The following is a 13,497-nucleotide window of genomic DNA, read 5'->3' as shown; positions in this document are numbered from 1 at the left end:
CCATGTTTAATAGTGACAGACAAATGTGATTCTATAATAATTCAACTAGTATTCAACTTGTTGACAGTCAAGCTTTCTCTAATCACAGAGTAAAAAGAGACAATTTAGTTGCCCTACCCATTAAGGAGTTCCTTCACTTAGGTAAGTTGGGAGAGCAAGGGTAGGGAAAGAGACAGCAATTGTGTTATTCTTTTACTAATAAAGCTCTGGGCTCACAGCATCTGGTCTGCCTTCATAGATGTTATAAAAGCCATCCATGACAGATTAATACTCTACAGATTAACCAAACACAGGACCAGTTATTTCAATATAGTTTATTTTAAAACAGATAGGTCACAAAACATTAAGCTTAGCCCATTCTGCCATACACAAGCTACAAATACTTGTTTGACAGTTGAGGGTCAGTCTTTAGTAGCATACTTGAAAGGTGAATAAAAATCCATATAAAACAATATTCAAATAGTTTCCATAGGAACACAGATAATTGTGACCCATCTCCTAGTCATTTTTGTTGCAGTTATGCCAAACCTAAGCTTTAAAAAAAAAAAAACAGGTAAAAAGTCTAGCAAGAATTAACTTAATGGTCCCCCAATGCCCTAAATTCAATGACTAACCTTGCCGTTAATTACTAAATATTACCTATACATTAATACTAGCTGAAGCACAAGTTGCTGGATATTCAATTCCGCTTTCCCAGGCACAGGAGAGTGGCAGACTAGCAACATCCTGCTCCTCCACTTCAGCTAGGAACCCTTGCTCCTTGATCTGCTGCATTAGTTGCCTAGAAAGAAAAAAAAAAGCAACAGTCAAAAAGTGTTCACTGTGATGTGCCTCAAAGAAGGTAAGCAGCAAAGCACTTTGTTTTTACTGCCAGGGAGCATAAAATGAACTCTTCACTCATCATCTGCAATTGAGACAATAATACTGGGGGGGCAGGGTAATCAAAGTCAGTGCAGGTCACTTCTGGTACCAAGCTGGTTTTACCATTTCTGGGTATGACCTAGATCTGCAAAGATGCACCTATATACCTGCAGCTATGTCTGTATACCACATGCCATACAGATTTAATGACTTAGTGCTGAGCAGTTCAGAATTTCAGACCTATGTCACTCACTATTCCTTATCCCACACCCTCACATTCCTGAGTAACTTAAATCAAGTAAAAGTATGAATGACGGACTAGGAATGTAAAGGAGCTGATGAGTGAGAACCATGCAACTCCTTCCGTACTCAGATAGGAGTTGTACTGGAAGACAAGCTCAGAAGACCTTTAGGTGATTGGATTTTTGAACTGAGTTATCTTATACTATAGGTAAGGCTAGAAGTTGTACTACTACATGGCTCCCTATATACTACTAGGTTTTACTTAGGCATATATAGTCATCTTGTCCCTTATCTTTCACATTTATCTAGCCACAAGTACGCCTTTATACATGTAGATTACATTCCAAAAATGTTTTGCTTGTGCTAGAAAGATCTGTACCATAACTTCATCAATACATCTACCTCAGTTAAGGGCTAGCTTGTATCACAGAATTTTCTTGCCAAAACAGAAAACACAGGCAGTCATGTAGGGCTGTAGCCTTGGATGATGGTTACGTCCACACAATTAAGCTCAGCACGTCTCAGACCAAGTATTACATTCTAACAGAAACCCAGTACCTACAGTGAAAAAACTAATTATTCTCCTGCAGAGCCATTTTTAGTCTAATTAGACACAAGTTTGGTGTCTTATGGGAAGTCTAAAAGCTTCAATCCATTTGATGAATGCTTCAATTGACAGGAGGTTTTACTAAAGGAAAGAAACAATACAAGCCTTACTTACAGATGCAAGGCTAGTAAAAGAATGGAGGAAGCTTCCTTACTTTTATGGCAAAATTCCCCTGAACTTAAGCATTTTCAGTAAATTTGAAAGCAACCCAACAGCAATAGTAATCATACTTCAAGGTAATACTGCTGCCCAGATGCTCTCTGCCAGTTTAGTAGGTAGACTTCAGTATAGACATAAGGGCTTCCTCTTACAGGAAACCCCAACTTTTATAGAAGATGCAATCCATTAACCTGTCTTGCACAGAAGGGCATCCAGGTTACTTTAAACTGCTGTTTAAGGTGCAGTTTCACAGTATCCTTGCATTCAAGGGGTAGTCCTCTTTCTTTGCTTACCTGTTTAATAACTTCCCATGGAGATGTAGGACTCTGCACTGAGCAATGAGCCAGAGCTCAACCTAAACCAAGGAATAGCTCTCAAATAAACAGACAGATCATATTGTGAAGCAGCATGGTTGAGTGTTCCTGACCACAGGACACAGGATTCAGCACACTATCAGTTTAGAAGACAGTGTACTGTTAGAACTGATTGACTGGTCTCTAATTACTGGCCACAGAAGCTACCTGTAGATAATCCATATTCTATACATTGTGCAAGAGTGAAAAACACCAGCTAGAAGCCCAGGTTAATGAAAAGACTCCTATTATTTCCCCTTTAAAAGCACTTTTCCTGGAAGTGAGTACATCAGAAAAGAGTAATTGGTAGTGTTAGCATTGTTCTCAGCACAAAAGCAAAATCTAAGCAAAAGCCTCCAGAGGCATTGCCTTCTGCCACACCACAAGGAGGTCTTACAAGAGCTATGGCACCAAAACTATGGCCTGGTTTGTAAAGGGGCAGCCAACTGACTGGAGCTATTCACTACAGCCCCCTGTATCAAAAGCACCGATAGATCGAGACACTTAATTACTAACCATGCTGGTCTCGACATCACATAGTGTATTGTTGGCCTCTGGAATCCATTGAAGGTAGAAGCTGCTGCAACAGTATAGGCACCCATGTTTTCAAACAGGATCCAGTCACCAACTTGCAACTCTGGCATATTAAAACGCTCAACGATACGATCTAGGCCATCACATGTTGGTCCCCATATGCTGCAGGAATAGCAGCTGTCATCTGGTTTAGGCCGCTAAAGAAGATAGTTGAGTATAATTAGTTTGACTATCAAAACAGAGCTTCCAGAAGTAATTTCATAATTAGTTTAACATTCCACCTCACAAGGGAGGAAGAGCTGCTTGCAAGTCCTTCTCCACCCTTGGCTTTGAATTAATTCCACTGCGTGCTTCATAAGTCAAATGCCAAATTCTGGCAACATGAAGGGGGCAGTGAACCGAGAAGTGACTGCTGTGACAAGGATCCTCCTGCATCCATAATACACAACTAGTGTGTGATACTTTCTGAACAAGCATACCTTTTGCAGAACTGGTTTAACATGTGCATGATCATACAAGATGCAGTTGAATGATCCATAGACTCCATCGTTCACATAGTACATAAGAGTTTTGTCATTTGCATCATCTTCATCTGGAAGAGGTTGAGACACCAGTAAGAGAATGCTTGGAAAGAAACACACAGTTGGCTAGAAGTAAGATGAGGTCTAGATTTACATACCATCAGAACCTGCTTGCTCCTTTAACACTATTTTTTTTGCGATGATGTTGACTGCCAGGGTGAATGCTGATGCAACATAGTATCTTCCTGGCTCTGCAATAATATTTACTCCAGAATCTGAAGGAAAGTATTTATCCAGTGCTGGGTTGATTACACTTGTGATCTAGGGAAGATTCAGTTGCCAGTATTAGAACTTCAGCAGTTACTCAGGTGCTATTTTAGAAGTCTGAGGTGAAGTCAGACTTTCATGCTCACAACGATATGCCGGTCAAGTGTGTAACAACTATTAGCATATTGTAATCTCCAATTGCTTTTGTATTACTTTCCCATTCAAAGTTTTGTTAGCAATCAAGTTTGCACAAAGCAACAAAAGCAGACATCACTTGCAACTTAAAATCTTTAAGTGACCAAACAGCTCATGGTTGAGTCTAAAGGAAGTCACCCCTCCTGGACTCATTAAACCAGCATTAATGCCCTGCAAGTTTTGATTTCTAGTCCGCTTGTAGTTCTGCTAAGTCATGCAATATCCCCCAGCTTACTGCATCCTAAAGAAGTAATCTCACAGGATCTTAAGAATACAGAAGGCTTTGTCATCACCTTTGAAATCCAGTTGCCTTCATGAACAGTTATTTCCAAGGTTTGCAGTTATCAGTGATTATTAAGCTGCCTTCAACTGCAGTGTGACTGTTATGCCATGGAGCCCAATGACAGTGTCATTTGCTCTTGATGTTTCATGTAGGCCAGTACCACACTATGAGAAACCAGCCTTCATTAAGAGGTAACACAAGTGAGAGAAAGTTAGCCCACATTATTAGCAGAAAACTCACTTCATGTAATTTATTTGCTATCTGCTTGTGTGAATGTGTAACATCATTTAACACCAGGTTAGGTTGAACTGGCAGATACTCTGACAACACTAAGTGGAAGTCCTACTAATACCCAGCCACCTTGTCTCTTCTAAAAGCAGAACTATTTCTGTCTGAAAGCAGGCTGATTAATTAAAAAGCAATCCAAAACCTAGTCCTAAACCAGATCAGACACTGATCTAGTTTGCTGCCACCCAGAAGGACATTATGGGTTCAGGACTACCTTTTCACCCTGTGTGGGAGCACTGCCAATCTAGATAGTCTGAAGTACAGCATCAACTGGAAGAACTCTATGCCAGTGAAGAATCAAGCCTGCAGTTAAAGCCTGATTTACAAGTCTGATATCTCTGCATGTTTAAGCAGTCATTTAGCTGTGTATCTAATGGGTTCATCTAATTCACTTTTCAGATTAATTCCCTTTTTCCTCTAAATGTCTGACCAAGCAGACAAGTTTTCTTGCAAATGTGTCTGCATACAAATAGAAAAAGGGAGATGTTTAATCCAGATCAACATTCAAAGAAAAACATCCACAACCAAGAAGTTCTTAGCAAAGCTATACCTCTTCAAATTTAAGCTTGACATCTTCAGAGCCAGGGAAGCCACCACCAATATCAAGCAGATACATATTGAAGCCAAGTTCTGCCTAAAATGAGATAAATGACAATGCTGTCAAGAAAGCAGTTCTTAGTTTATCATTTTAGCTTAAGTAGTAATGTAAACTCGTTTTATTAATAGTTGGGACAGAGCTAGCTCATTGTGTTCAATAGTCACTTGTGTTTGAGCTGCTGATTTTAGCACATTTGTAGATGAGTTTTGCACAACTGATCAGAGTAAGCCATCATGACCTCAAGAATTCCAACAAGAAATAGTGACTTAGCTAGCTTTTAACCCCGTAACAGTTTTACACTTGATTCTGTTTTGTCACAACAGTTGGGCAGTAGTTCCAGAGACAGCAGAACTAGACTTACTCCCATATCAAACACACAGCGGGCATCAGAAATGGCTTGAACAAAGGTCTCTGGGTCTGTACATCCACTGCCAACATGGAAGCTATGAAGAGATATGAGATATGAGTTGCTATTTGGCAAATTAGTCAAGAAGTTTATACAAAATTCAAGTCACCAGATGCAATGGTATCTTTATTGTCAGGTAGACTACTTAAGTCTTATTTAATACGGCTGTATTTTGGTATTATCAACTCACCTAACTCCAATGATGGCAAGGTCAAGTTCTTTTGCACGCTCCAGAAGAAGCCTGCTAGTCTTAAGTGTAGCTCCAAATTTAACACTGAGACGACAAACAGCTTTGGAGTCATCAGTTGTAATGCGCAAGACTAACCTAGGAACAGGAAAACATGAGGGTATAAGTTCCAGTAAAAGACATTATCAGGCACATATAGCCTCAGAATGAGAGTGAACTTAAACATGCAAGCTTTCCTGTCTGTCTCCTCCTAATGTGCCAGTAAGCTATACATGATTAGGCTTCACTGGCTAAAAGTAGGCTTATTTTCCTCATAGTTTTGCAGCCTATCTTAACTAATGAGGAACACGTTTCAGATAACAGGAGATATTTCTGTAACTTGGGAACCCAAGCAAGAATTACAGAACAATTAGCATAACTCACTTGGCTTTTGGATGGGCCCTTGCAACTTTCATTAATTCTACTTCACTATCAAATGTCATCATCTGTACACCACTGCTGGCAGCATGCTTGATTTGAGATACTTGTTTGCAGGGATTTGCATATATTATTCTCTCAGGAGGTACACCAATGCTCTGCACCAGCTGTATTTCAGTCTGAAGAAAGAACAGATTACACTTGTGAAATATTTCTGGACAGATGATCAAATTAATCAGTACAATAAAAGCAACACTGCTTGGCTATGCTTAATTTTACATGAACACATCTTGAAAGATGAACATATACTAACATCACAGATCAGAACACAGTCAAGATCTTACCTTACTGGCACAATCAAATCCCGCACCAAGAACAGCAAGTGTCTTCACTACAGCTTTGCTGTCATTACATTTTACAGCATAAAAGGGGGTTACCCGAGGAAGGGCTTTATGCCATCGCACATGCTTCTTTACAATATCCCCGAGGTCAGCAACATAGAAGGCATCTTTATCATCCTAGAGCAATACACATCTTAAAGTTACAAACAACGGATAACAGGATAAGCCTAGAGGTCAGCATTTGAGAAGGAGGTTGCCTTGCAGAAGATCTGCAAAGGCAACTTGTTCCATTAGGTTATAAACTTGTAGCGTCATGAAACGCAGTGATTTTCCTATCATACTTACAGAAGATGATACTTCATTTATTTTTTGGTCAAGGATATCCTTGGCAGTAAAGCCTTCATCAAGGAAGGTGAATTCAAATTCTTCATTGCTGAAGCTACTCATGATTTCCAAGATTTCAGATTTATGTGAAAAGTTTTAAGTACAAACTGTTGATACAGAAAAAACCCATTCAATACTTCATTTAAATTCATACGGCTTACATTCACAACTTAACTTAAATTCATAGAAATTACACATTTCCTACAGTGATCACTGATAGCAGCATAGATGAAGAACTTACACAGATGACAGATCAGATTTAATCAGAACCAAGGAGGCACTCCACAAAATAATCTTGATAGCTTGAAGGCAAGTTCTCTGTTCAGCAACTGTATGATATACTCTACCTATTCAAAAGGGGAAAAAATATCAAATAAATACTGTCACATATTATTAGTTTAAGTCCCTGGAAGTTTCCACTGTCTTTTTCTTCACCTCCACATCAGAAGTGTTAATATTATGGCTAGTGCCAGTGTCAACCTACTTCTGAGTAGCAACAACTCTCACTAGATCAAAGCCAGCTGAATATCTGGATTCTCACTACAGTTCAGACTACATATAAGGCAGCCATGAGATCAGGGTTTTCCCTGAAGCTGCTCTGTTGGTGGTTAGAGCTTCCCTCTTCTACCCACAACCTCCAGGCTACATGAAAAGAAACCCTCAGCTGTCAGGAGCAGCAGACACAGACTAAAACAGTGGTTCCCAACTGTGATCTGCAGACAAAGTCTTAACAGTGATCCCAATTAACACTTTATAATGGGATTTTACAGTAGTCCATAACAAATCTTCATTGTTAGCAGGAATCTACTAGACAAGTAGCAAGTCCCTTGAGAATCAGAACTAAAGTGCAAAAGCACATTCCTCTGCCATCCAAGACCTACGAAGTCCGTGGAAAAGTGTATGGGTGAATCTTTTACCGGGTAGTCCAAATAGAGAATGACAGTCTACTCCATTAAGCTGTTAATTCAAGCAGAAGTATGTGCTACCTTTTAAAGACCTCAGCATTGCTAATGACTCATAGGGAAGATATGGTTTCATGTAACCAGGTCCAGCCCTCTTCCTTCTCTCAGCACACTTTTTTGAAGCACACTCAATCTACTCATACAGATTTGGACTGAAGATTATGTAAACTCTAAATTATTCACTAATCTTTAGTTACATCACTGTTCCCTCTGTTCAAAAAGGCTGGCTATAAACAATATGAAAAATACCTCACATTTTATAGCTGTTACAAATTAACAAGACTAACAGAATCATTCATTCCATACCCTGGCATATACTAGAATCCATTAAACTTTATCGACTGAACGACTTTGAAAAGTCAGTGATTATACAACTTTATTTCAGCCTTCAGAAACATATGGCACCTGCTAGTGTCAAGAACTACTCATCTTTTGATCAATTCTCATTTATTAGACACAAACCAGATTTGAGATTCAAACTAGATCAAGATTTAACCGTAATGAAGTGAAACCCAACAATCCACCAAGACTCATTCCCCCCTGCTCTCATTCGCATGCTGTGTTAAGTCTCCCAGAAGCTGGAGTAAAGGCTTCTTGTAAAAGCCTCTTTGAAAGGAACTTAAGAAACAGCAAATTAAACACTTCTTGGCAAGCTGTTTGTTACTAAAGAGAAGCTGCATCTTATCACAGGACAATTTCAACAAGATGTTGCAGCTTTGCAGAACGCAGTTCCGGGGCTTCTAGCTGTGGTTAAGAGAAGTGAACGCCACCAGGAAGAATTTAGTTTATCCTCCCCTCTGCACAGCGCTGCATGAAAAGCACTTTCCCTGTTAACCTGTAAAAAGGCAATGACTTTTGCTGGTCACAGCAGACTTTGCTAAGAAGTTCTTACAAGCTTTCCATCTCCACCTTATTGCACAATTTTAACTACAGTGTAATTACACAGAGTATAGACAGCACATGATCACGTAGATGCAAACTGTAGCCTCCCAGTGCATACTTCTATTTGGATTGTGTGCAAAGCGTCTGCAGCTTCCCAGAAGAAAGGCAATTTGCGCTCATTTAGAAGTTGCTCTCCAGAACATTCCCTTATTCAGCAGCTGTATTTAGACGCAGCTGAGTCATGCCTGGAGGCTCTGGACTCAAATAACCAGAGCTGCGTCTAGAAAGGGTGCCCGGGGCGCTCCTGACTCTGGGGTTCACAGATGGCTGCTGGGCTCTTATCGGGAAGGAAGCGGCTGGCTGCCCTGATCTCACCGCCGGCCTCCTTCCCCGTGGACCCAGGCGGCCGCTCAGCCGCTGGCTCCCCGCCTGGGCCCGGGCCGTGCTGCCTGACCCGCCGCGGGGCGGCGAACCCGACCGCCCGATGCGGAGGCTTCCCGAGGCGGCGGCTCGGTTTGCTCGTTATTAAAGCCCTACTACTTCTTCTTGCAGCTTGGCCCCCCCCACCCGGGACCCCGCCTCAGCCCAGGGCCCGGGCGGCGGCGGCGTTGCGGGGCCGCCCCGCAGTACGGGCGGGCAGGGCCGTCCCGGGCCGCGCTCCTGCCCCGCACCTGCCGCTCCCCGCCCCGGAAACAGCCCGGCGGAACGCTCCCCTCCCCCGCCGGCGGAGGGCGAGCCGGCCTGACCCGCTCGCAGCCTGCCTTCCCCCGCGTACCCTCCCGTCCCCCCCCCGCCGGGGCTGGGGATTCCCCGGGCGGGGAGGGAGGCCCCGTGCCCGGCGGCGGGAGCCGGCGCCCAGCCCGGGCCGCCTTGGCAGCGGCCCCGGAGACACGTGGCTCCGCGCCGGCCGGCTTCCGCCGCGCCCGCCCCGGCCCTTCCCGCTCCCCTCCGCGCCCCGCTCGCCTCACCTCACCTCGCCCGCTCTCAGGCAGCGGCGGCGGGAAGCCGCTGTCAAGCCCCGGCGGTCGGTCCCCTCGCTCCGAGCCGCCGCCTGCTGCTGCTGGGCGGTGGCGGTGCGGGAGGCGCCCAGCGCCTGAGGAGGAGGAGCGGGGCGAGCGGGGCGCCGCGGCTGACAAAGCTTCGCCACGACCGCGGCGCTCCTATATATAGGGCAGCCGGCGTCGCTATGGCAACGCACCAGCTCAAACCAGCCCCGATCGGCTGCGACCGGGTAGGGACTCTGGCCAGCCGCTATTGTGACGTCGGCGGCGAACACGCGCCGGGCGCGCCACGCCCCCTCCCCCGCCCCGCCCACGCCGGCTCCTGCCGTGCGCTGAGCGCGTCGGGTCTCTGTGGCGGCCTCCGCTGTGGGTCCCCCGTGGGACCCCCTTCCTTCCCCCACGGGGCCCGCACCGTACGCGGTCCTGCAGGGCGATGGGCGCCACCCCAGCCCGCTGCCGGCAGGTGCACAGGCCTCGCCGCCCCGGCACAGCACCCCAGCACAGCACCCTTGGCGCGTCCTGCTTGAGGCGGCTGCAGGAGGCCGGAGAGCTCTGGCTGCAAGGGATACTTTTGGCAGATGCTGGGGAAAGGAAACGCAGAGCCCAGAACATCACACATGTGGGGTCAGTGGGGTGACACCTATGAAGCGTTTGTCCCCCCTGAAGCCATCCCTTTTTCTCAGCACTCACACTCCCCATGTCACGCCTGCCTCCAACCCTGCCTGCCGAGGATGTTATCCAAAACACATAACACTGACCATCTTTTAGTTCTTTGCTTTGACACTGGTACCCATTCCTCCTGTACGATTATTTTGTCTCCCTGCGTGCTGACTTGTGTAAGAACTGAGCTTTGAGGGAAGTTGTAAGCAGGTATAAATTCCGTGGTGCTTTTAACCTGCTTCTGTTTTAGCTCTGGAACTACTGTCATGCCAAAAAGGGGATTTTTTTTCCCTGCCGGCCCTGGGGCACTTGCAGGAAACCTTTCTGCAGCCCACACTGCAGGATGGAGCTCAGGGCACTCCTGCTCCCCACCTCCGAATCACCAGTGGGTATTTTAGTTAAGAGCTAACGGAGAGCCATGGCTTTCTGAAGGCAGAGACATCTGGCCAATCCCTGCCTTTTTCCATGCCTGCCGGGTGGGAACATGTGCCGTGGGGAAAACCCTCGGCCCCTTGTAGGGAAAGGCGATGGGGAGCACCGGCTGCTGTGGGGCACGGCATCCTGTTGTGGAGGGACCAAAAAGGCTGTGCTCACCGGCCTCTCCCACTGAGCCCGGCTGGAAAACCCACCGTGTTTGGGCAGAAGCAGAATGATGGGATGTCCTTGTTCCCCTGCAGCTGCCGGAGCTAGGTCCGTGGGAGGGGGGCGGCCAAGGCTGAGGCTGCACAAGAATCCCTTGAAGGACTAAAATAAAGGAAAACACCAAGATCAAGCAGATAAGAAACAAAAGGCAAGTTGGGCCACAGCCAAAAGAAATATCTGGGAACAGAGCTGGCTTTGGTTAAAAAATTAAATGAAAGAAGGAACAACAGCTCCTAAAAGATAAAAAAAATTATATATTTAGCCCGTGTGTATGTGGCCAGACACACAGGCATGAACTGGGGAAGGTTTTATAAATAATAGCAAGCAGGCAGTGGGGAAAACCATCCCAGCGTGTAGCATCCACATCAGCTGGTCCCCAGGGTGCTACCTTCTCTTGACAGCTATTCTCAACACTGTGTGAGCATTGCCTGTGCTGAGGTAAGTCATCAGAAACACAGAGGAGCTTCACATCCCCTCCTATGCCAGTTAACGGGGCTCACACGCCTCTAGATTTAGCTCCCTGGGCAGCAGATGTAATTTAGGTGTCAGAAAAGCAGATGGAGAGGGAAGCAAAGGGCTGTGTCACCACCGCAGGAGCCCAGCTGCTCACTGAGTTGGCAGAGAAGCTGGGGCTGAGGCTGGATGGGGGTGGTGGCCATCACCCAGCCCCAGCCCTCCACCATGTGCCTGCTACTGGCCATTGTTCCCCCTCTCCTCTTCCACCCTCCAGCTGAGGCTGGGGGAGAGTCCCCAGCTCTGTCCCCACCAGGGTCTAGGTTGACCGGCCTTGGGTGACGCCAGAGGGCAGCTGCTGGTGGGAGGACACCAGCATGGCTCAGGTACAGGTGTGACAGGGAGATGTGAGCCTGAAGAGTGAAGGCAGAGATGGGCCGGACTGCGAGCAAAAAGAGGCAGCAAGAGCCTCTCTGGGGTGCAATTATCCGAGGAACTGATGCATTTGTTAGCTGTTTGCAGGTGATTAATAGTGATGTTATATGAGCTTCTCAGAAGGATGGGATTACCAAAATATTTTATCCCCCTCCCAGTTCTTGTCTCTGGAGGCTCCCCAAGAGCTGCTGGTGGCAAGGGCTGGGCTGCGAGGGACACAAGGTTTGCAGGAGGTGCCTCAGTACAGGGAGGGAAGGGATCTGGCCCTGGGTCTCCGTGCAGGGGGACAGCTGAGGACAGCCTTCAGACACATCAGGTGAGAGCAAGACGGCACATCCTTTGCTGCCTGTTTTCTGGCTAGTGCCCTGAGGGCATGCTCTGAAGGGCATGAAGAGCTGCACAGGTCCACAGGTGACAAAAGCAAAGTAGATCCTGGGTCTGAAGAGCTGGGAGATGCTCCTGCAGCTTCTTGCAAGTCACCACCAGTCTCAAACTACCTTATACGAAGCAATTGCATGGGCCAAAAATGTTTTCCAGAAGAGGGCACTGGAAAAGCATTTGTTGGCAGGAGACTGGCCACATCTTCCTGATGTTTCCCCTCCTCGCTTTCTCTCCAAGCAGGGCCTTTGCTGCCGTGGAGGGACAGGGGATGGGGAGGACTGCCTGGCTGCCCTGTAGCTGTCAGTGTCTCCTACACCTCTCAGCAGCAGCAACGTGGTGGTCCCTGGTCCTGCTGAGTGGTGGTTCTCCTAGCTCTTGCAGACCCCAGAATTTGGGAGGAGCTGGAGCCAAGCCCCAGCAGGCTGGTTCCTGCAGCCACCGGCCAGGTGATGAGAGCTGCCCAGCAGGAGAGGGACAGGCTCCCTGGCCAGCACCATCACAGCAGATAGAGGAAACTTTGAGGTAACGCCTGATATTTCTCAACTTCTTTCTTTCCCTCTGAGCCCATCAAGGGGCTTTGTGCTTCTTAAGAAATTGAGCCTTGTGACAGGTAAGTAGAGGTAAGTAAATAGTACCTCTGCTTTACAGATGAAAAAGTGGCACAGAGAGAGATTCAGGTATTTACCCAGGATTGCAGAGAGTAAAATCCAGATCGGGGTGTGCCAAGCCATGGACCTGTACAAGGTGGAGATGCTCTGCAGGCTGCGGGGTGCAGGACACATGCAGGGGGGACTCCTGTGGAGCTGCCTCCGGCTCTCTTGGGGCAGCAGCTCCTCACTCCGTTTCAGTTTGTTGGCCATTGCATGGAGATAAAAAGCTCTAAATTGTCCCTGTCATCCAAAAAGGGACATTAGAGGAAATAATATATTTCCAAGCTACATTTTGCCATCTTTTATTACACTTTTCTAGATATTTGAATGCAGTGTCTTGTCACTCAGTGCTGCAAACGTGACATTGTGTTCTTTTGAGTCTGAGCAACAAACTAAAGTAGCTTGTCACAGTGGCAAAGCTAAAGGAAATGGTGTGACTGAAAACCTTGTGGCGTGACCAAAACCTTGTGAAGTGACTGGAAAGCTTAGCTTTGCAGCTCAACTGCAGAAATGCTTACGGTTCTGTTTTCTAACTTGCCTTTTTTAGGAGAAAGTAGCCCCAATGTGTTCAAAACGAGTCATTCACAGACACATGCCATGAGGTGAAGCACATAACTCTGACATTACAGCATCAGTTTTGTGTCTGAGGCTTTCCCAGTCCTTCACATTTACAGATTTGAGATAAAAAAAAAAAAGATATTAAAAAAGCCAGTACTTTAACTTATGAGCTCAGCACCTAGCAGAGTGAGCCAGATAGTAAGATTTGGCTCTAGCATTTGTTATATTT

The 13,497-nt window shown here is 46.2% G+C and overlaps 1 protein-coding gene across 2 annotated transcripts; it reads right to left on the bottom strand.

Moving 5' to 3' along the window:
- Positions 1-295: 295 nt before the first annotated feature.
- ODC1 (ornithine decarboxylase 1) lies at positions 296-9,775 on the bottom strand. Of its 2 annotated transcripts, none has more exons than XM_075086826.1 (12): positions 9,462-9,775; positions 6,886-6,991; positions 6,606-6,751; positions 6,264-6,437; positions 5,926-6,098; positions 5,506-5,640; positions 5,271-5,352; positions 4,862-4,945; positions 3,437-3,599; positions 3,237-3,349; positions 2,740-2,954; positions 296-781 (listed from the first exon to the last, which is right to left on the bottom strand). In XM_075086826.1, exons 3-12 carry the CDS (start codon positions 6,705-6,707, stop codon positions 640-642), a joined length of 1,383 nt encoding a protein of 460 aa, XP_074942927.1. In that variant the 5' UTR covers positions 6,708-6,751; positions 6,886-6,991; positions 9,462-9,775; the 3' UTR covers positions 296-639. The 2 variants fall into 2 exon arrangements, with proteins under 2 accessions (XP_074942927.1, XP_074942928.1); XM_075086827.1 differs by lacking the exon at positions 9,462-9,775 and adding an exon at positions 8,607-8,888.
- Between the last annotated feature and the right edge of the window lie 3,722 nt (positions 9,776-13,497).

This window comes from Phalacrocorax aristotelis, chromosome 3 (assembly GCF_949628215.1).
Source record: "Phalacrocorax aristotelis chromosome 3, bGulAri2.1, whole genome shotgun sequence".
NCBI lineage: Eukaryota > Metazoa > Chordata > Aves > Suliformes > Phalacrocoracidae > Phalacrocorax > Phalacrocorax aristotelis.
This window is presented reverse-complemented; position numbering and strand designations above follow the sequence as displayed.